The sequence below is a fragment of the Orcinus orca genome, chromosome 20, assembly GCF_937001465.1.
Source record: "Orcinus orca chromosome 20, mOrcOrc1.1, whole genome shotgun sequence".
In the NCBI taxonomy this organism is placed as follows: domain Eukaryota; kingdom Metazoa; phylum Chordata; class Mammalia; order Artiodactyla; family Delphinidae; genus Orcinus; species Orcinus orca.
Genome location: NC_064578.1, coordinates 1,008,567 through 1,028,526, shown reverse-complemented (window position 1 = coordinate 1,028,526; position 19,960 = coordinate 1,008,567). Strand labels below are relative to the sequence as shown.

Sequence of the window (19,960 nt, the reverse complement as noted above, 5' to 3'; positions counted from 1 at the left end):
CGGCCGCGCCGGCGCCTGGATGACGTCATAGGGAGCGCTCGCCCCTCGCCCGCGCGTCACGGCCGCGCCGGCGCCTTGATGATGTAGTCGGGGCGCGCCGCCGCCGCCGCCGCCGCCGCCGCCGCCCCCGCCGCCCCCGCCCCGTGACACGGAGCAGCCATGTGCGAGGTGGGCGAGGACTATCGGGAGCCCGCGCCCGCGGGGCCGCCGCCGCCACGGCCCTGGTAAGAGTTGGACGGCCGCACTCGCCGCTTTCTTTCCGGCACTCCCGCAGACGGCGAGCCCTGCCCCGAGGGGCCGGCCCGCGCTTTACGCTCAGGGCCCCGGGAAGCCAGGAGACCGCCGAGGGCGGGGCCCAGGAGCCCCGGAACCTCAGGTCGGGGGTGGACCTCACGCCGCAGCACCCGGAGAGTGCCTGGCAAGCCCGTGGTAAACACTGTGCGCTCTCGCACCTCTAATTCTTGCAGCCAGTGGGACGGCTTCGCCCCTGACCAAGCTGTCCTTACAGGGAGGCGAGGAAAGTCGGCCTCCCTGTCTCTTCTACTCGCTGGCTCCACTTCTCCCTTCCAGGGCCGCAGAGAGCGAGTTGGCTCTGTACTTGTGCCAGCCCCTGAGAGATTGAGCCCACTGAGCTGGCTTTAACAGACTGAAATCTCCCCAGGGCCCTGGTCTTTCCCCACAGTGGTAGTTTGGATAAGATACAAGCCGTGGTTTGTGTGGTTCCCCCCCCCGCCCCGGGCCCCAGTGACCTCGTACAACAGTTTGGGGTGAGAAACAGGCTACGGTCTCCCTGAAGCCCCCGGGAGAGGGTTGTAACCTGTGTTCCTGTTCTCTCTCCCCCTCCCCCCCGCCCACGTCTCAAGCCGTGAGCAAAAGTGTGTGAAGTGCAAGGAACGCCTGCCTGTCGTGGTGATCCGAGCCGGAGATGCCTTCTGCAGGTGAGGCATGGAGGTGGCAGGCGACCTGGTACACGCGGTTTCCCTCAGTAACCAGTACTGCCCCCATATCTGTGGCTTTGTTTTTTTTTAAAAAAAATTATTTTTTATTTATTTTTTGCTGTGTTGGGTCTTTGTTGCTGCGCACGGGCTTTCTCTAGTTGCGGTGAGTGGGGGCTGCTCTTCATTGCGGTGCGCAGGCTTCTTATTGCGGTGGCTTCTCTTGTTGCAGAGCACGGGCTCTAGGTGCACGAGCTTCAGTAGTTGTGGCACGTGGGCTTCAGTAGTTACGGCTCACGGGCTCTAGAGCGCAGACTCAGTAGTTGTGGCACACGGGCTTAGCTGCTCCGCTGCATGTGGGATCTTCCCGGACCAGGGCTTGAACCTGTGTCCCCTGCATTGGCAGGCGGATTCTTAACCACTGTGCCACCACGGAAGTCCTGTGGCTTTGTTTCTTGCTTTTGAAAGCATCTTACCACTTTACTCCTGCTTCTAACATCCTGCTGGCGTGTCTGCGTGTGTGCAGGTTTCTTGTGTGAATGCCATTCTCCCAACATCCAGCCATTGGTCAGGTGGCAGGAAGGTATTGATGGAGCTTACGGGGAGAGTTGGGAGTGAACGTGGAGCGTGGTGTGCGGGAGGAGCTCTTTGGGGCAGCTGGAATGCATATAGGGGCAGATTGGAGCATCCTGGGGTCTCTGGCAGGTGTTCTTCATGATGCTGTTTGACTTGCGAGAGAGAGAGAGAGAGAGAGAGAGATGGAAGGCGGGCTGTAGTCTTCTCCCAGCTCTGGGAGGACCTTTGGACAGCAGGGGCTTATTCCCAGAGAGGCCTGAGCATATTCGGTTTTATCTGAAGCTCTCTGTGGCCCTGCCACATCGCCCTTGAATCATAACTTCCAGTGTCTGATCACGTTCACTGGATTCATAGCTCCACAAGGGCAGGGCCTGTCTCCCGTTTTATACCTATGAATTTCTGGTGACATTGCATGCTTTGTATAGCGAGTGAACGCATGTTGAATGAGTGATGGGCTCACATTTTTAAATTGGTCTTCCAGAGTACTGGACTCTGCTTTCTAAAAGTTTCCGGAAGAGAAACCGAAGGGACGGAATAAGTTGTTTTCCCTGGACTCTCGCATGCTTGCCCGTCTTTGGGGGGGCCTAGTAGACTTGGTGTGTGCCCTCAGGAAGTACGTTTTAGGCAAGGAAGTCACCGCTTTAAGCACGTAAGAGCATCTAGAAACAATGAACTCTCCAGTCTGTTTGGAGAACTCACGGATAAGAAGACAGGCCGCAGCGACTCCTGCTGGGCCCAGAGCTCCCCCTCCCCCGCTTGCCGAGTCCCGGGAAGAGACGGGAGGCTGATTTTCCAGGTTGCAGGTTGTGCAAGCTAGGTTTTGAGCAAGTTTCCTCAGTGACGGAGAGGCTCAGCGTGTCGGAAGCCCTGGCCTGGCCCGACCCACAGGGCGCATGTGGCTGCAGGAGCCTGGTGGTGCTGGGGAGACACGGGTGCAGCCGCCGCGGGTCCTCGGCGCCGCCGCGAGCATCTGTGTCTGCTTGGGGAGCCCCCCGGGCCCTGACATTCCAGGAGTCACTCCCATGGCTGGTCTCCTGGGTCCCGGAGCCCCAATGATTTGCTGCTAAAACCGAGTTGAGTTACCATCCACAGAGGTGCCTCGGGGTGTTTGGTCGGCATTTCGTAAGTGGTGCCTGCTCGGGGTTGGGGGGACTGCTGTGATACCAGCACGTGCGTACAGGAAGAAGGAAATAGATATGGGGGCAGAGCCCCAGGCTTGGGGCCGCTCCGCTCCCTGCTGCGCCGGGCACTGTTGTCCACCTTGGCTGCCTGCTGGGGAGCGAGCTTGCTCTCTCTCTCTCTCTCTCTCTCTTTCTTCCTTCCTTTCCCTCTTTTCCCTTTCTTTCTTTTTTTCCTTTCCTTCCTTCTTTTCTGTCTCTCTGTCTTTCTCCCTCTCTTTTTTTCTCTCTTCTGTTTCTCCTTTCCTTCCTTCCCATCTTTCTGTCTTTTCGTCTCTCTTTCCTTTCTTTCCTTTCTTCTTTTTTCCTTTTTTTCTTACACTTCTTTCTTTTGTTTATATTCACCGTTTGTTAATTTATCTTGGCCGTGCTGGGTCTTAGTTGCGGCATGCGGGATCTTTGTTACAGCATGCAGACTTCCTGGTTGTGGCATGTGGACTTTTTAGTTGCCACATGTGGATTCTTAGTTGCGGCATGTGGGATCTAGATCCCCGACCAGGGATCGAACCTAGGCCCCCAGCATTGGGAGCGTGGCGTCTTACCCACTGGACCACCAGGGAAGTCCTTGTTTCTTTGTTTCTTTTTTCCCTCCCTCCCTCTTCTCCCTTCCCTTCCCTGCCCTTCCCTTGCTTCCTTCCCTTCTTCTCATCCCTTGCGGCTTGCGGGATCTTAGTTCCCCAACCGGGCGTGGACCCCGGGCCACGGCAGTGAGAGCGCCGAGTCCTAACTGCTGGACTGCCAGGGAGCTGCCCTGGGGAGCTTTTAAATGTGGGTGCCTGGGTCTCACCTGATACATCCTGACGTGGTCGGCCTGAGTGATTCTCATGTGCGGCCAAGGCTAAGAACCTCTGACCTGGTGAGCCCCAGGCTCAGCTGGAAGGCTGGCCAAGAATGCAGAGTCCCAGGCCCTGTTGAAGTTATGGTTCTCCGCGTTTGTGGGAGCCTCCTGGGCATTTCTGGAGGCCAGTGTGGGGCTTTAGGACGCTAGTCCCCTGACCCCACAGCCTGCTCAGTGCCTCCCCACGGGGGTCTTGGAAGGGGTCAGCTACTCTGCCTAGGGAAGGGTCAGGGTGGCCTTGCCCCGTGCATGCCCTTCCATCCCTTCCGCCAGCTGGGCCTGCCTGAGTAGCTGCAGTTCACAGTGGTGAGAATTGGGGGTGACCCAAGCGGGCCTTCCAGTGTGATGTGAGGCCCATCCTGGGGCAGCCACAGTTGGTGAGAACCCCTCACCCCTGGCTCCCCTTGCCAGTCTTTGGGCGCAGCCTCGACGTCAAGACAGTGCTTTTAAGGGTGGAAGTTGCTAGAAGAGAACGTAACCCGGCGGAGCGTTAGGCTGTCCTTCTACGAGGCAGGGGTGGACAGCTTCCCCATCCTCACGGCGGGCGGGTGGCCTGGGCGGTGTTGCCGCAGCTGCTGCTGCTCTGTGTTGCAGGGACTGTTTCAAGGTCTTTTACGTCCACAAGTTCAGAGCCGTGCTTGGAAAGAACCGGCTGGTCTTCCCAGGGGAGAAGGTGGGTGTGGCGCCCCCCCCGCAGGTGGCCTGTCCCAGCCGCCTCCCTCACGCCTGCACTTGGGGGGTGGCCTGATGTCCGTGGGTGGGGCTGGGGCATGTTGGGGGCGCAGTGCCTCCGGTGATGTTCCTTCTCCCCCAGGTGCTCCTGGCGTGGTCCGGGGGGCCTTCGTCCAGCTCCATGCTCTGGCAGGTCCTTGAGGTACGCCTGCACACCGTCCTGCACCCAGGCTGTGCCCGGTCGAGCTCCAGGGTGGGGGGCTGGCACTGAGGGGCTCTTGCTTGGGGTTGGGGGGAAAGGCCCACTCCCCAGCTAGGACACCCGAGGGCTCTGGGACGTGTGCACAAGAGGCACAGGCCCCCGAAGTGGTGTCCAGAGTGCCAGCCATTTCCCGGTTTAGCGCCCCATCCCTTTGCTGGACTGCGTTAGAAGCACGTTGCTGGGAAGCCGTGTGTGCCACGCCAGAGCGCCCCTCAGAGTGTCCCGGGGCCCAGGGCCCTCCCCGCAGTCCTGGTGGTGTCAGGACGGTGAAACGAGCAGGCGTTTCGGGGGCCTGGAGGGCCTGGTTCTGGCGGGGGGCAGGGTGGCTTCCCTGAGAAGTTTGAGGGGAGACCCGGAGGAGCCGGGGCGCGGCCGGGTGGCGGAGGGGTGCAGGGCGGAGACTGGCAGGGGGCGTGGGGGCGGCGCCCGGCAGGCTCAGCTTGGGCGTCGGAGGCCTTGGCCCGCGTGGGACACGCACGGATTCCCTGGGCTCTGTGAGGGGCTGTGGGCCGGTCTGTACCAGGGCTAACGGGAGGCGGCCCAGGGCTTCGGCACAGCGCTTCTGTGCTTGGCCTTCTGCGCTCGCCTCCTGGTCCCCTAGCCCTGGCCGGAGGCTGTGAGAGCAGCGGCCCGCCCCGGCTCTGTCCAGCGCCTGGCTGTGGACCTGAGGCCCTTTCATGTCCACCCCAGGGCCTGAGTCAAGATTCTGCCAAGAGACTGCGTTTCGTGCCAGGGGTTGTCTTCGCCGATGGTACGTGTCGCTGCTTCTCCTGGGCCGTGGTGCTCGGTTGGGCCCACTGACGGCTGGCGCTGTGCCCACACAAAGCCCTGGTGGGGGCGTTTCTCTCGAGATGATGCCCGTGTTCGACAGGCAACACCGCTGCTGCCTTAAATCTCAGACCGTCCAGGTTTGGGCGGGAGCATCTGCCTGGCGTCTGTCATGGGGTCAAGGGCACTGAGTGAGAAGGGCGAGTTCTTTGCCCTTCTCTGCCCCCCTTTTTTCCCCAACCAAAACAGAGAACCCACCAGCCACTCTGAAAACGACCTGCAAGGACACAGGTCAGCGTCCAGAGACTGCTGCCCTCCAGGGTGCAATGGCCTTGGCCCTGACCTTGCTCTCCTTTCTGCCTGCGGTTCTCAGAGGGAGCAGCCTGTGGCCGGAGCCCAGAGGACCGAGCAAAAACCCTGGCCGAGGCGAAGCTGGTCCTGCAGACCGTCGGCTTCCCGTGGCACATCGTCGCCTTGGAAGAGGTGGGCAGGCTGTCCCTGCTAGAGCGCCCCGGGGTGACTGCTGGGTGTCCAAGAGGGGCGCCAGCCTGTTTCCCCACGTGGGGTGGGCTGGCCCTCACGCCCTCCCCCCCCCCAAATACACACAAGGTGTTCAGCCTGCCGCCGTCTGTGCTGCGCTGCTCTGCCCGGGAGCCGGTGGGGACCGAGGGAGCCTACAAGGCGGCCGTGGACAGTTTCCTGCAGCAGCACCATGCCCTGGGGGAGGAGAAGCAGAGCCGGCCCTGCCCCCAGCACCCCCAGGGCCGGGCTGGGCCGCCCACAGCCGGCCAGACTGAGGCTCTGTCCAGACTCTTCAACTCAGTGAAGACGCTGACGGCCAAGGAGGAGCTTCTGCAGACGCTGCGGTGAGTTCCCTGCCACCCCAGGGTGCCAGCCCTGTTCCTCCCACCCAGGTCCTGAGACCCTCTCCCCCCTGCCCCCCGGAGTTCTGGGCCTACCCTACCTGGGCTCCTGAGACCCCCTGCCCTGCCCTGCAGGACCCACTTGATCCTGCATGTGGCCCGGACCCACGGCTACTCCAAGGTGATGACGGGGGACAGCTGCACCCGCTTGGCCGTCAAGCTCATGACCAGCCTGGCACTGGGGAGAGGGGCCTTCCTCGCCTGGGACACGGTGCGCCTGCAGCTGCCCAGGGCCCCGTCCCCACCCTCCTGGCCCCTTTCTCTTGATGCGGCATCTCCTGAGTCGGGTTGCCCGCGAGGCGGGGGGAGCCCGTGACCCCCCCAGCTGGCAGGGAAGGAGGGGGTGCTGTGAGCCGGTCAGCTGCGGGCGGCAGGGAACGCTGTGCCCCCCGCCCCCAGGGCTTCTCAGATGAGCGACACGGCGACGTGGTGGTGGTGCGGCCCATGCGCGAGCACACGCTGAAGGAGGTTGCCTTCTACAACCGCCTGTTTGCCGTCCCCTCCGTCTTCACGCCGGCCGTCGACACCAAGGTCAGCGGTGCCCGCGCCACATGTCATGCTCTCCGGGAAGGGGGGGCTCTCGAGGGAGGAGGGTGCCCAGCTGGGGGTCATGCACGTGGGGAGGGACAGTGGGGCAGCCTGACATTTGTCGGCGATGCTTTGTCTAACGACAGGGACGCTCGAGAGCAGGGGCCCTGGCTGGCTGCACCGCAGGCTCTCGGGCTGGTGTTGTAGAGAAGCCCGTGCTCCCTGCTCTCAGCGGGCCCTGACCAGCCCCCTTGTCTCATTGCTCCCAGGCCCCGGAAAAGGCCAGCATCCACCGGCTGATGGAGGCCTTCATTCTCAGGCTGCAGGCCCAGTTCCCCTCCACGGTCAGCACTGTGTACAGGTGGGTGTGTGTGGGTACCGGGAGGGGTTCCTGGGAGGGAGTGGAGCCCCCCAGCCAACGGTGCCCTGTCCCCCACCCCCAGGACGAGCGAGAAGCTGGTGAAGGCGCCCAGGGACGGCTGTGCTGCTGGCGCCCCCGGGCCCCGCTGCCTGCTCTGCATGTGTGTGCTGGACGTCGACACTGCTGGTGTGTCCCTGCACAGGGTGCCAGGGGAGAGGCACCGGCGAGTGGGCGTGGGGGTTCCGCGGCCCCCGAGGTCCCCTCAGCTCCTCTCTGCTTGCAGACAGTGCCACGGCTTTTGGGGCCCAGACCTCCTCGCAGCTCCCCCAGACGCAGCCCCCCGTCGCAGAGGCTGAGGCGCCCACCGTGTCCTGCTGCCACAGCGGGATGGGCAGGGCCCAGCACTGCTGCAGGATGTGAGTCCCTGCCTTGTCCTGTCAGCCCCACCCGCCATGGTCGGCACCTCGCGGCTGTACAGGGGAGGGGTGCCCTCGGGCCCTTGTTGAGCCTTCTGCTCCCGCAGGGAGGAGGACGACCCCCGCGCCTGTGTGATGGAGCAGCTGTGCTATGGCTGCCGTGTGAATATGAAGGACTTGGTGAGTGGAAGCCTCTCCCCCGCGTGAGGGGGCAGGTGGGCACTGGCCTGGGTTTGTGCTTGCGCAGCCCCGGCACCAACGTCAGCTCTCTGTTGCAGCCCTCCCTGGATCCCCTGCCACCCTACATACTGGCCGAGGCCCAGCTCCGCAGCCAGAGGTACTGCCTGCTCTGCTGGGGTGGGCGGGGTGGCTAGGAGGGGTCCTTCTGGGTCTCGGTTCCCAGCGTGCGGCTTCCCCAGGGCCGAGGCTGAGCAGGAGATCCAGGAGCGTCTGCTGGAGGCCGAGGACGGGGCACGGCCTGGCGCGACCTTGGCGGAGCAGGCCCACGAGGACGGGGCACGGCCGGGCGCGACCTCGGCGGAGCAGGAAGGCGCGGATGGCCTGTGATCACCCGTTTGTATAAATAAAAGGTTTTAATTAGAAAACTCTACAGTACGAGTGGGCAGGGGGTGCCAGGCTGCCGGGCCCCACAGGGAGAACGGTAAGAGACAGCAGTCCTGCGCCGGGCCGGGGCGTCCCTAGTCCTTGTCGCGCGTCCACGCGATCAACGTCTCGGGCGAGCGGTACAGGAAGATGAGCTTGGCGTACAGCTCCTCCTCCAGCTCCAGCTCCCGAGTCTCCCGCACCAGGAAGATGTCCTGGCACAGCTTGAGGATGCGGTCCACGCACGGCAGCTCCTCAAACATGATGGAGTGCGAGATCTCGCTGAAGAAGCCGCGCACGAACTTGCCGATGACCAGCACGATGGACACGTACAGCCCCATGATGCTGCAGGTGGGCGGTGAGTGAGCGTCGGGGCTACGGCCTGGCCCGTACCCCAAGCCCGCACCCCGGCCCCGCCGCACTCACCCGTAGCCGGCCAGGAAGCCCAGGCTGGGCGGGCTGACCTTGTCGCTGAAGATGACCATGGGCAGCAGGTTGCAGTCAGCCTGGCAGTCCTGCAGCTCGATGACCCACCACTCGAGGAAGCCAGCCGCCCCCGAGCCCACGCGCTCCCTGCGCAGCTGGATGCGCACGCCCAGGTAGTCGGCCTCCTCGTCTGGGTCGGAACCAGGAGGCGTCAGGCCACCGCCCCGTCCGGGGCCGAGGCCACGGCCGGCACCCCCGCCCTGGCACCCCCGCCCCACTTACTGGGCTGCAGCTGCTTCACGGGGTTGGCTTCAGGCCCGTTGGGGGCACGGATGTACTTGGGGAAGAGGTGGGGGATGACCCTGCGGGAGGAGGCCAGCAGGTCAGGCCCAGCCCAGCCCTCGCGCGGCCCCCCGGCCCCCAGGCCCCACTCACACGGACTGGTCTGAGGTGCCCTCCAGCAGGCTGGCCAGCTGCCTCCGGGCGGTGCTGTTGGGGGCCAGGCCCAGGGTGTGCTTCTCGTTGGTGTACTCCACCGTGCCGCCCTTGGCCAGGTCCCTACGACAGCACGAGGTGTGACCCCCCACGGGCGTGCCCCCCCCCCCCTCCAGCCCGGCCGCTCCTGTCCCGGGACGCACCTCTGGAAGTTCCAGGTGAAGCGCAGGGTGATGTCGGCAGTGCCGTTGTACAGTTCTCGTTTCATCTGCGCCCGGCTTGGTGGGCTGATGCGCCAAAGGGCCCCGGAGCTCCCCTCGATCTGCGCCGTGACGATGTCCTCGGGGCTGTACTGGCTGATGAACTGCATGGCCAGCTGCGCAGAGGGCGGCACCTCAGCGGGGCGCAGCCAGACCCCCTCCCATCCCGGCGTTTGCGTTTGGGGGCACTCACCGGGTGGGGGTCAAACTGCTTGGACAGCTCCTCGTAGGCCTGGTGCGTGAAGGGCACGATGGACGGCTGCTGGGCGCTCATGGTGAACAGGGGCTGGCGGCGGAGACACGGTGACGTGGCGCTACGGGAGCCCCCGCCCCAGGCCACCAGCAGCCACAGGAGGGCGAGCTCGTCTCCCGGGCAGGGGCCGCTCACCTCGTAGCCACCCAGCTTGAGGGTGACGGTGACGTCAGTGGGCTGGTTGACGACGCCGACCACGGACCGCACGAGGGACATGAAGAGCAGCGGGAACCAGATGATGGCCACGAGGAACAGGATGATGAGGCCGCCCATGCCGTACTTGACGACCTTCTTCTTCTTCTGCCCCTTGGGCTGGGGGTATTTCTGGGGGTGGGGGGGCGTGGGGCAGTACAGGTCACCCAGTGCGGCTCTGTGCCGTGCCGAGCAGCCTGCCTCCCTGCTCTGTGGCGGCGGGCGCCGTGGTCTCAGGCTCCCCCTTGACTGAGCACTGAAACTGAAGCCGTGGCAGTGAAGACAGTGGGGACCGGGGAGTAGAGCCCAGAGCCAGAAACAGACCTTTCCTCTGCGACTCTGCAGAGGGGCGGCTGGACACCCACGTGCTGAAGAGTCACGCTGGGCCCTTAAACCCTCGGCAAAAGTGAACTGGAACCTAAGACCTAAAACGGGAAAAGCCTTCGGGGCAAACCTCTCTGAGAAGCATCTAGTGTTCGGGATACACAAAGAACTCTCTCAGCAATAGAAACCACCCAAGAAAAAGCCGGCAAGACATGTGAGCGGACGTCTCCCCAAAGGTGACACACGAGTGACCGACAAGCACAGGAAAAGATGCTCGACATTATTAGTCACCAGGAAATGCAAGCAGAACTGCAGTGAGACACCGCCTCACCCCTACCAGGACCGGCGAGATCACACAGTAACACGTGGGCAGGTAGGATGGTGCCCCCGCCAGGCAACACCCACGCGGCAGTTCCACTCCTGGGTGTGCACCCGGGAGAAAAGGGGGCCTGTGGCCACAGTTCTGGACGTGAATGGCCATGGGGGCGTTTTTTAGGGCACCCAAAAGGTGTCCTAGGCCACGTCACGCTGAGAGAAGCGTGAAGTCCAGTCGCGGAAGGCCACGCGTCCCGTGACTCCATGTAAACGGCACCACAGGCACAGGCACATCCGTGTAGAAGACGAACAGGGGCCGGGGCTGGGGACTGACTGCTAGTGGGAGTGGGGCTTCTCCCCGGATGATGGGCACTATCTTAAATTGACTGTGCTGACGGTCGCCTCAGTCTGATAGACTAGAAACCACCAAACGGGGTGTGTGAATTTTATCAATAAAACTGCTAAAAAAAAAAAAAAAAAAAAAGCACGAAAACCCAATTAACATTTTAGTGCCCACACCACGACCCGTGCTAGTGGACCAGGGCCCAAGAAGCCAGGCCTCTCCTGCCCGGCGTCTGCTCAGGCCCCTCTGTGGTTGGCCACCCCAACACGGCCACATTCACTGTCCCCTCGAAGAAGCCCCTTCTGGCCTCCAGGAAGTTTTTAGGATGATGCTCTCGGGACTCATGTTTCCTGGGCTGTGAACCCCAGGAGGGACCCCAGTGGGGAGTTCCCTGCTACCCCCACCCCAGGGCCCGGGCACCTTTTCCATCTCTCGGCTACACTTGATGATGAAGATGTTGGCATAGATGTCCTCCACGCACATCCAGTTGGACAGGGACAGCGTGGTGTCCGTCCATACCCAGTCCATCACAGCCCGCAGCTCCACCAGGAATGGTACCAGCCGGAACCTGCCGGACACCGGGGCACCGTCAGGAGGGCCGGTGGGGAGGGCAGCCCTGCCGCAGGTGCCCAGGCCGGCCACACTCACCCCTGGAAGAGGAAGAGGTTCAGGTGGTTGTACTTCTTGGTGAGGAAGTTGCCGAGGATGCGGGTGGGGTAGCCGCAGCGGATCTGGTAGGCGGACAGGGCGAAGTAGATGCACTTGACGAAGTACCACAGCTGGGCCACCGCGTTCTGGCTGAACATGCTGGATGGGACAGGAGCCGGGGCAGGTGCCTGTTGTGAGGCCGGAGCTCCACGGTCCCCGCCCCGGCACCTACCGCTCGGTGACAGCGGGGAGCCCCGGCACCTACCGCTCGGTGACGGCGGGCAGGATGAAGAACATCCACAGGTGCACGGCCAGCACCAGGACCACCTGGAAGGCCAGCTTGCCCAGCACGGTCTTGCGCAGGTAGAGGGCGCGGTCGACGACCATGGTGCCGAACTGGATCAGCAGCATGACCAAGAAGGCCTCTGGCACCTGGTCGTCTGACAGGGAGGACGTGATGGCTGTGGCCGCCGAGTGCTTCTGTGGCCGGGAGAGCAGAGGTCAGGGGCGTGGCCGCAGATGTGGGGCTATGCTCGTGGGGTCCCTGAGACCCAACTCACCCCAAAGGCCCAGAATCCGAACATGATGATGACGAAGTCGACGACGTCGGCCAGGAACATGAGAGCATAGACGTCGGTGGCCGCGCGGTACTTAGTGTGCAGAATGTCGTGGAAGAAGCGCCTTACAGGCCAGTACACGCTCCGGGCCCTGCAGGCGAGTGGCCTCAGTCCAGGCCCCACTCCTCCCACCCACCCTGGCCTGGGCGCTCCGGGCCGGGTCACTCACAGGGACAGGCAGAAGCTCTGCAGCTGGAGCCCCAGGGCCCTCGCTCTTGTGCAGTGGCGGCTCTGCCTCTCCTCGCTCTCTGCAGCCGCCGCCTCTGCTCCCACCTCCTTGTCGTCCTCGCTTTCTGGGCGAGGGGGGGCGGAGCAGCCGCTGCTGACGGAGCCCATGGTACGGGCTGGGCCCGGCTCAGACCCCACAGGGGCTGCTATTGCCCCCCCTCACAGACCGGACTGAGTGCAGGGACCCCCTCCCCCCACTGAGGGTCACCAGCAGTGGCCATCAGGGACGCTGCTGGGCAGTGGCTCCACCAGGTGGGCCGCGATGGCTGCACGTGGCCGGGCCCTCGTACCAGTGGCTTCCCGTCCTCTGGGTCCTGTGCTCTCCTTCTTTCTCTTCCTGAGACGCAGGCTGACGCGCCTCTCGTCACGGGGCTCTGGGGACCCGTCCTTTGCTTCCACTGGGATGTCGTCCTCAGTGGGGGCCCTGGCCACCCCTGGCTCCCCCTGGGGTCCCAGCAGGGCCGGCTCCTCCTCAGCCGCCTTGTCCTTCCCACCACCCCTGTCACGCTCCTTCGGGACAGGGTCCTCGTCGTGATCCCAGAGGCCATAGCACTGTGGAGGGATGTGCAGGGCTGGTGAGGAGGCCGGCGTGGCAGCACTGGGCAGCACATGGCGCGGGCGAGGTGGCCAAGCCCACACTGGGCCTCACGGCATCCGGCCTGCCTCGGAGCAAGGTGGCTGGGCGTGTGCGCGGCCGTGTGTGCTGTGTGCCCGCATGTGTGTGTGCGCGAGAGGCGGCAGCCGTGTGTGCTGTGTGCCCGCATGTGTGTGTGTGCGAGAGGCAGCGGCCCTGTGTGCTGTGTGCCCGTGTGTGTGCGCGGGAGGCAGCAGCCCTGCGCGGCGCGTGCGCTCACCAGCAGCTGGGCGCGGTGGAAGAAGAGCACCATGAGCTGCGGCAGGTCGTACTGGATGTAGCTGTCGCTCTTCTCCAGGCCCAGGATGCGTGGCGGGAAGTAGGGCTTGTTTTCATAGCGCCGCAGCACGGCGTAGCTGTTCCAGGGGAAGAAGCCGAACTGGAACAGGTACTTGGCGACCACCGTGACCTGCAGGCGAGAGGAGTCAGCGGGGCGCCAGCCCCCGACCCCCACCCCCACTGCCAGCCGCGATGCCCACCTCGGTGAAGATGATGGCCGTCATCCAGAAGCGCTTGCTGGGCCGTGGGATGGACAGCATGGCCCACAGGAAGACCAGCACGGGCAGCATCAGGGAGGCGGCCGAGGCGGTGACCATGTGGTTGAGGATGATGACGAAGTAGCAGAGCAGCTCCGAATGGGCGGCCACACACTGGTACACGGCCTCCAGCAGCCGCAGCACGCGGCCCTGTCCCGCCGCGAATCGCTCGGCCTCCTCCAGCTCCGGGATGTGCAGGCACCTGCCGGGGGACCAGGCTCAGAGCCTCTGAGGCCACCAGGCGGGCCTGGGGCCACCAGCCCTCCCCCCGTACACCCCCCCCCCCCGCGCACCTGTCCAGGAGCAGCTCGCTGGCTGTGCGCATTCTGGCGCGGCCGCTGGTGGGAAGCTCCCGGGAGCCGTGCAGGGAAGCCCTGGGCTCGGTGACCATCTCCTCGCCGCTGCTCTGGGTGTTACAGCTGGCGCTCAGAGGGCTGCTGATGTCCTCGGTCACGCTGCTCTGTGGCTCCTCCGCCCCCAGCCCGCTGCAAGACGGGCGGGTCACAAGGGGGCCTGTGCGCCCCTCAGGCTCTGGGGCGGCCCTGGAGGGCTTCGGGGTCTCGGTGGATGAGGGCCCAGCCGGCTGCCTGGCCCTGTGCAGCAGCTCAGGTGCCGGGGCTGGACCTCACTCTGGGCCAAAGACAGGCTGGGCGGGGTGGGTCCCGCTCCTACCTGGACGGGGTGCTCAGTGCATCACGGATCATCTCAGCTTCACTGGCATACAGCTGGTCCAGCACGTCCCGGCGCACCTCTCCGCCCTGCAGGGCAGCGAGGGGCTCAGGGCAGCCGCGGTGGGCGAGAAGGCGTGGGGGTGCCCGCAGTGGGCGTGGTGTGGCGTGCAGGGGGCGGGGCGGGGCGGCCCACTCACCCGGAGCAGCTCCTGCGTGAGCAGGTAGCGCTCAGCACGCAGCACGTCACTCGTGGCGCGGTGGTGCCGCGTGAAGTCGTGCAGCCAGCGCGTCAGCTCGTCCACGAGCGCCTGGCCCAGCACCCACAGGAACTGCATGGTGCTCAGCACTCGCTGCATCACGTGGCTGCGGCCTGCGGCGAGGGCGAGGCATGCGGTGCTGGAGGGACGGCTAGTGGGAGCCCCCCAGCGCCCCAGCCCCTAGCCCTCGGGCCAACTCACCGGCTACCTCATCCTCCAAGCCCTCTGCCAGCTCTGCCTCCTGGCTGGGGTCACCGCCTGGGCACAGGGGTGCTGGTCAGCGCCTTGCAGCCCCACCTCCCTGCAACCCGCCAGCCGCCGGACTCACCCGTGGGCAGCGGCCCTGCCTGCTCCTGCCGCTGCTGGTGCAGCACCATCTGGGCATTGGTCACCCACGCCTGGTACGCCATCTGCAGGCCAGGGCCCCGGGTTAGCACGTGGCCTCCCCTGACCTGATCCCGTTAGCCGAGGAGCCTGGGGCCAGGAGGCCCAGCTGGGGGCCGTCAGCTCCCTGCGCCTGGGCAGGAAACGGGCCACGGAGCTGTGGGGGGAGGACTGGGCGGTGCATGCCGCCCACCCAGCACGTCCTGCTTGTCAGCACCAGGCCCCGTGCTGAGAGCCAAGGGCCCGAAGACGGACAGGAGAATGTGTGTTCAACATACGCTGAGCCCATCTGCAGGCCACAGCGGCCCCGCCAGCCCGCATGCTCACCTGGAAGGCGCTCTGTGCTGACTGCTGGGCGTCCTCGGGCTGCACCTCCTCCTCCTCCTCGCTGTCCGACTCGAACAGGAAGTAGTCCCCGGAGTGGATGACTGCGGGCAGGGGTCACTGAGAGCCGGCCGCCCCCGTGGCTGGGCTCCGCACCTCCCTCCTCCTCCCCCGGACCCTCAGGTCTGTCTCCTCGGTTCGGGGTGGGTCTGGGAACAGCCTAGCCATGCTGGACTCCCTCAACAGCCTACGACCCTGGACTAAGGCCTGCATGCCACCCTCCCCCCAGCGATGGCCACGGGGGCAGGAGGCGGTGAGCGGCACGCCGGGGGACTGTGGCACGTGTACGGGGCACGGGCGGGAGCAGTGGCACGGGACCAGACTGGGCGAGAGAAACGCGTGAGGGCAGGGCGAGAAAAGCAGGGGCAGTGCCGACCGGCAGCGGGGATCCAGCCTTCCGAGCCCGCGTGTCAGGAAGGAGACAACAGAGCGTGTTGTCGGGGACGTGGCCCGACGACAGCGGGGCTCAGCAGGGAACCTGAGAGCCCACGCACGGGGCTCCTGGGGGTGCTGGCCAGGTCAGCGCAGGGCGCGCCCCCTCCGTCCCGGCGGAGACGGCGGCCAGGGTGTGGGAGGCCTGCCTGGCGCACAGCAGCTCTGAGAGGGCAGCCAGGGCAGGCCAGGTGGGGGCAGTACCTGTGGCGTGGTCCAGCCAGGATCGCCACCACTGTGGCCGTGGCGAGGAGCCCCTTGCACTGCCGGGCCCTGTGGAGGGGCGGGGCGAGCGTGAGTCAGCGGGGAGCCCCCAGGGCAGCGAAGGGGCAGGCCACATGTGGTGCTGTGTGGGGCGCAGGACAGACCACAAGTGCGGACGGACAGTCACGGGCCGGCCACGTGGCCCGTGGGGACAGAGGGTGACCAAGCGGCACAGGGTGGTTGGGCTGGAAGCCCCGTGGGATGCCACACGGCACAGATGCAGGCAGGCTCCACCAGGCGTGGACACACTCACCTGACTCCTGGCTGGGGTCCAGGGAGCCCTGCGGGTGGCCGCGCCTGGCCCGGCTCTGCCTGTGCTTCTCCTGCTTGGCCCGGATGCGCTCCATCCTGCAGGGTGGGAGGTGGCTCAGCGCAGGGTGGGGCGGGGCCAGAGAGCCCGTGGCCCCACCCACACGGCACCTACTGTCTCTTCAGCTGGGCCAGCGACTTCTCCTCCGCCCTGCGGTGGAGCTCGATGGTCTTGAGGTTGGCAGCATTGTAGAGGCCAAAGCCCCTGTGGGTCAGCAACGGGGGTGGGGCATTAGCTCCGGCTCAGCCTGGTGTCCCAGGCCCTGCCCACTCACAGCAGCAGGGGCCCAGCCCACAGAGCTCAACACCGCCTTGTTGCATGCTGCTTCTGTGAGAGAGAGACCCTCCCGCAGCCTCCAGGGATAGAAGATGGGGGGGGTGGGAGAGCTGCTGGCCCATCAGCCAAAGCGCAGGGATGCGCCCTCAGGCCAGCACGGTGGCCACGACCAGCCCAAAGCGCCAGCTGGTGGCAGAGCCGGGGCCGAGGCCACACACCACCGGGGTACTGAGAAGGTCCTAGCGGGTCTGTCTCCTTGGTTCTCCCTCTAGGGGGCGGGTCACGTCATGGAGGGACGGCCCGGGGTGCGGCGGGGGGCCCACCTGGAGGCCTGCAGGGCAGTGGCGCGGAGCTCGGCTCGGACGTGCAGGAAGTAATAGCTGAGGAAGACGCGGCGCTGCAGCAGCAGGAATAGGAAGCAGACGCTGTCCCACAGGACGCCCGCCTCCTCCACAGGCAGCAGGCAGTCCTGGTCGCGGCCCAGCATCTCCTTAGCTGCAGATGGACGCCAACCAGGTCAGGGTCCTGGAAGCCGCGTACGTCCCCACGCGCCTTGGGGCCCCGGCCGCCTGCCTCGCCCACTCACGGTTGTAGTAGCCTTTGACCGTGCACACGAGGCTGAAGAGCTGGATGACCCAGCAGAAGCTGCTCTGCATCTGCTCCACGAAGACGCAGGACAGGAGCTGAAGGCGGGAGGAGGGTCAGCCTGGGCGCCCCTGGGCGGGGGCTGGGGGCTGGGGGCCGGGCTCACCGAGAGCATGTTCTTGGAGACGATGACGGTGACGTTGTAGAGAATGAGGCAGTCCCATAGCACAAGGCGGGTGCGCGTGTCCTTCTGCTGCAGGCTGGTGCCAAACAGCAGCAGGTAGAAGCAGGCCAGCAGGTAGCCCAGCCCGAAGATGCTGACGCGTGTGGCCCCCGTGACAAACACCACCACCAGCACCAGCCAGAAGAGGTAGCGGAAGACGGCCACCTTCAGCATGTCGAGGTAGGACCTGCCGGGAAGAGCGTCACTCTGGGCCCTGGTCACCGCTGCCTCTGCCGCAGCCCAGGACCAGGGGAACTCCCGGGCGGCCCCTCTGCTGCGGGGTCAGCATCCGCCCCTCGTCCCGGCCACAGAGACACCCCTGGCAGCGCGCGTCCTGGCTCGGTCCCGCTTGAGCCCAGGCGCGTCTGTCGGCCCCGGGAGCCGTGCGGCCTCTGCGACGCCCACCTGCAGTGGATGAAGTTGGGCACGGGGTTGGGCTCCCCCTGCAGCAGCTCCAGGTCATCAGTGTTAATGCCTGCCACGTGCTGCCACTCCTCCGTGCGCTCGGCCAAGAACACCTGCCACTGCTGGGAGGCGCAGAGCAGCAGGAGGACGTCATCTGTGGGCACACAGGAGGCCACTGCCGCGCCGCGCCGCGCCCCGGGGAGCGCTGGCTGCACAGAGGCCTGGCCCACGACGGGGTGCAGGGCACTTCCTGCCCGGCACTGCCCTCATCCCCCAGGCCCTGGGCGGAAGCATGCATGCGTGTTTACACCGGCATCTACACACAGCGTGGATGCGCACACGGATGTCGGGGAACACATTGCCTGTGTGCACGTTCTGCATATGTACACGTGGGGGTCTACACGCACCACACGACTGTCAGGAAGTGAGGCCAACGTGAGCCTGACTGCACACCACGTGGCATCAGTCTGCACACCCGTGTCCTCCCCCACATCCATACCTGTGTGCACACCTGCGCCCACACCGTGTGGCAGGAAGCGCACATGTGAGGTGGACCCGTGGGACCAGGCACACGGCACACGCCCCTGCGGGGAACTGTAGGACTGGACTGGCCACAAGGCCTGGACGGTTCAGCCCTCGCTGGCCGCACAGGAGGGTCAGCGCCTGCCTGCCCCCTATCCCGCGGGAACCCGCACAGCTTCCTGCATGGCCAGCAGTGCCGTGTGTGCACGAGGGGCCCCAGGGGACTCACTGATGAGGTTGGTGGCGTTGGGGGCACTGAAGAAGTCCGGCAGGTACAGCCACCTGATCAGGGCAGAGTTCATGGGGATAGCACGGCTCCAGCGCCACGGGTAGTCTGTGGGAAGAGGGTGCACGTCACCCACCACCCCAACCCGTCCCCAGCGTCCCCGGGAGTCGCTTGGACACCCACTCCCACCCGGAGCCTCCAGAGCACACAGGACCAGCGAGCCCAGTTCTCACGGACGTGGGCGCCAGTGGCTGGGGAGGGGTGCATGGGCAGGTGGGCGGGGCACGGCCTCACGTGGTGGGCGGGGCACAGCCTCACGTGTGGGCCACAGTCGGCGTGGACCCGAATGAGGCTTCATTGTGCACCTGTCAGAACGGCTAAAATAAAACCATGTGGATGCCAAGTACTGGCGTGGAGGTGAAGGGGAGGGACCACCCTGGGTGGTCATCCCAGAGAACTGAAAACCACGGCCACACAAACACCTGTGCACCACCCAACGAACGAACGTCCGCAGGAGCTTATCCCCGACATCCCAGACCTGGAAACGGCCCAGTGCCATCCGAGGGGGGAAAGGTCAAGCCAGCTCTGGTGCACCCAACCCGTGGAAAACTGCCCAGCAAGGAACGTGAGTGAGCAAAGCGTCATCCAGGCCACAGCCCAATGCACCTTAACTACATCTCATGAGATAAACCAGACTCCTAGGTTACACCATCCAAAGGCAAACCATAGGGATGGAGACCAGGGTGGGCGCTGGGGATGGGAGGGAGGCAGGGACCTGGGGACGGACACAGCTCTACATGCTGGTCAGCACCACACAGTGAATTCTACTACGTGGTTGAGGGAGCCCGGGACGGAGCGCAGACTGACAGGTGATCTAATTGGACAGCGCGTGTATAACGCGCCTCCTGGGAGGGGCCAGGAAGAAAGGAGCTGCCCTAAGTAACTTTGCAAACGGCGTCTTGACAAAAGACAGACACTGTCCACCAAGACGGAGGAGGAGCAGTGACACCGCATGGCAACACGCACGCCCGGGGCCCAGGTCTTGGTTTCTGAATTCCACCCTCCAGGGTAAGGAACCAGGCGCCAGGGTGGGGGGTGGGGGGCGACTTCCTGGGATGGGGGCAGGCAGGGGCGGCTCCTGAGGCAGCAGCACCTGGCGGACCCAAGACTGAGGACATATCCCAGGGCCAACGCGGGTACAGTGTGGACACAGCACCAGCGACAGGAGTGCAGCAGAAGCCTGGGGATACAGGCCCAGAGTCTCTCTCTACAGATAAAGTAAACAACCGGATAGATCAGTAGGGAGAAGGGACACAGCTCTTCTTTACAGATGATGCCAATCGATCACCACAGGAGACAGAAAATCACTGTGAGAAACCAAACAGCCCCTGCGGGCGGATCCACCGAGCGCGCTGAAACCAGCGGGCGAGAGTTTACAGGGAGACAAGACTCCTGCCGGGTCCTAAGCCTGCCCCGCAAGTGAACATGCGACAGCGACGAGCAGCGGCGAGACTGGCGAAAAGGGGGTGTCACCCGCGATGAGACACACCAGCCCCAGCGTGACGCACTGTGGTTTTCTTGCCAAAAGTGCTTAACCTGGTCTAAGGAAGAAACACCCATCGATGCTGGGGTGAGGGGTGTTCTACAAACGACCGCTTCCTGCTCCCCCCAGTCTCAAGGAGATGAAAGACAAAGGAGGCCAAGGAGCCAGCCGAGGACAGAGCGCGGTGGGGGCCCCTGGGGACAGTCA

At 64.8% G+C, this 19,960-nt stretch overlaps 2 protein-coding genes across 14 annotated transcripts in view; one reads left to right on the top strand and one right to left on the bottom strand.

Annotated features, from left to right (window-relative positions):
* The first annotated feature begins 97 nt into the window (after positions 1–97).
* On the top strand, positions 98–10,758 carry CTU2 (cytosolic thiouridylase subunit 2). 6 transcript variants are annotated; one of them, XM_033406269.2, is made up of 15 exons: positions 98–224; positions 864–938; positions 4,122–4,200; positions 4,342–4,401; positions 5,152–5,212; positions 5,603–5,712; positions 5,839–6,095; positions 6,228–6,273; positions 6,552–6,683; positions 6,950–7,041; positions 7,124–7,227; positions 7,325–7,457; positions 7,565–7,637; positions 7,736–7,794; positions 7,877–10,758. In XM_033406269.2, the coding sequence occupies exons 1-15, from the start codon at positions 160–162 to the stop codon at positions 8,022–8,024; spliced, it is 1,494 nt and encodes a 497-aa protein (XP_033262160.1). In that variant the 5' UTR covers positions 98–159; the 3' UTR covers positions 8,025–10,758. The 6 variants fall into 6 exon arrangements, 5 of the variants coding, with proteins under 5 accessions (XP_033262160.1, XP_012392301.1, XP_049559607.1 ...); XM_012536847.3 differs by having other exon boundaries at positions 6,228–6,363; XM_033406271.2 differs by lacking the exon at positions 98–224 and adding an exon at positions 263–429 and having other exon boundaries at positions 6,228–6,363.
* PIEZO1 (piezo type mechanosensitive ion channel component 1) overlaps positions 8,032–19,960 on the bottom strand; it is a 54,344-nt gene continuing 42,415 nt past the window's right edge. For 5 of the 8 annotated variants that reach the window (XM_049703643.1, XM_049703645.1, XM_049703647.1 and 2 more), the window contains 26 exons: positions 18,214–18,318; positions 17,463–17,616; positions 17,001–17,244; positions 16,836–16,932; positions 16,573–16,744; positions 16,088–16,177; positions 15,917–16,011; positions 15,604–15,672; positions 14,911–15,011; positions 14,528–14,609; positions 14,401–14,457; positions 14,140–14,312; positions 13,944–14,029; positions 13,565–13,756; positions 13,215–13,473; positions 12,956–13,144; positions 12,392–12,653; positions 12,043–12,166; positions 11,817–11,964; positions 11,522–11,736; positions 11,257–11,415; positions 11,029–11,176; positions 9,375–9,758; positions 8,769–9,297; positions 8,487–8,676; positions 8,032–8,405 (listed from right to left, as the gene is read on the bottom strand). In XM_049703643.1, coding sequence (XP_049559600.1) covers positions 8,156–8,405; positions 8,487–8,676; positions 8,769–9,297; positions 9,375–9,758; positions 11,029–11,176; positions 11,257–11,415; positions 11,522–11,736; positions 11,817–11,964; positions 12,043–12,166; positions 12,392–12,653; positions 12,956–13,144; positions 13,215–13,473; positions 13,565–13,756; positions 13,944–14,029; positions 14,140–14,312; positions 14,401–14,457; positions 14,528–14,609; positions 14,911–15,011; positions 15,604–15,672; positions 15,917–16,011; positions 16,088–16,177; positions 16,573–16,744; positions 16,836–16,932; positions 17,001–17,244; positions 17,463–17,616; positions 18,214–18,318 — 4,574 coding nt within the window. In that variant the 3' untranslated portion in view covers positions 8,032–8,155. The remainder of the gene's footprint in view (positions 8,406–8,486; positions 8,677–8,768; positions 9,298–9,374; positions 9,759–11,028; positions 11,177–11,256; positions 11,416–11,521; positions 11,737–11,816; positions 11,965–12,042; positions 12,167–12,391; positions 12,654–12,955; positions 13,145–13,214; positions 13,474–13,564; positions 13,757–13,943; positions 14,030–14,139; positions 14,313–14,400; positions 14,458–14,527; positions 14,610–14,910; positions 15,012–15,603; positions 15,673–15,916; positions 16,012–16,087; positions 16,178–16,572; positions 16,745–16,835; positions 16,933–17,000; positions 17,245–17,462; positions 17,617–18,213; positions 18,319–19,960) is intronic. The other 3 variants (XM_012536848.3, XM_033406264.2, XM_049703646.1) reach the window with 3 other exon arrangements.

Excerpts from the sequence above, each read along its gene's own strand:
- CTU2 (XM_012536847.3), top strand. The coding sequence starts at position 160 with ATGTGCGAGGTGGGCGAGGACTATCGGGAGCCCGCGCCCGCGGGGCCG. Across the intron at positions 5,713-5,838 it reads ACATCGTCGCCTTGGAAGAG|GTGTTCAGCCTGCCGCCGTC; the intron begins GTGGGCAGGCTG and ends AATACACACAAG. Across the intron at positions 7,042-7,123 it reads ACGGTCAGCACTGTGTACAG|GACGAGCGAGAAGCTGGTGA; the intron begins GTGGGTGTGTGT and ends CCCCACCCCCAG.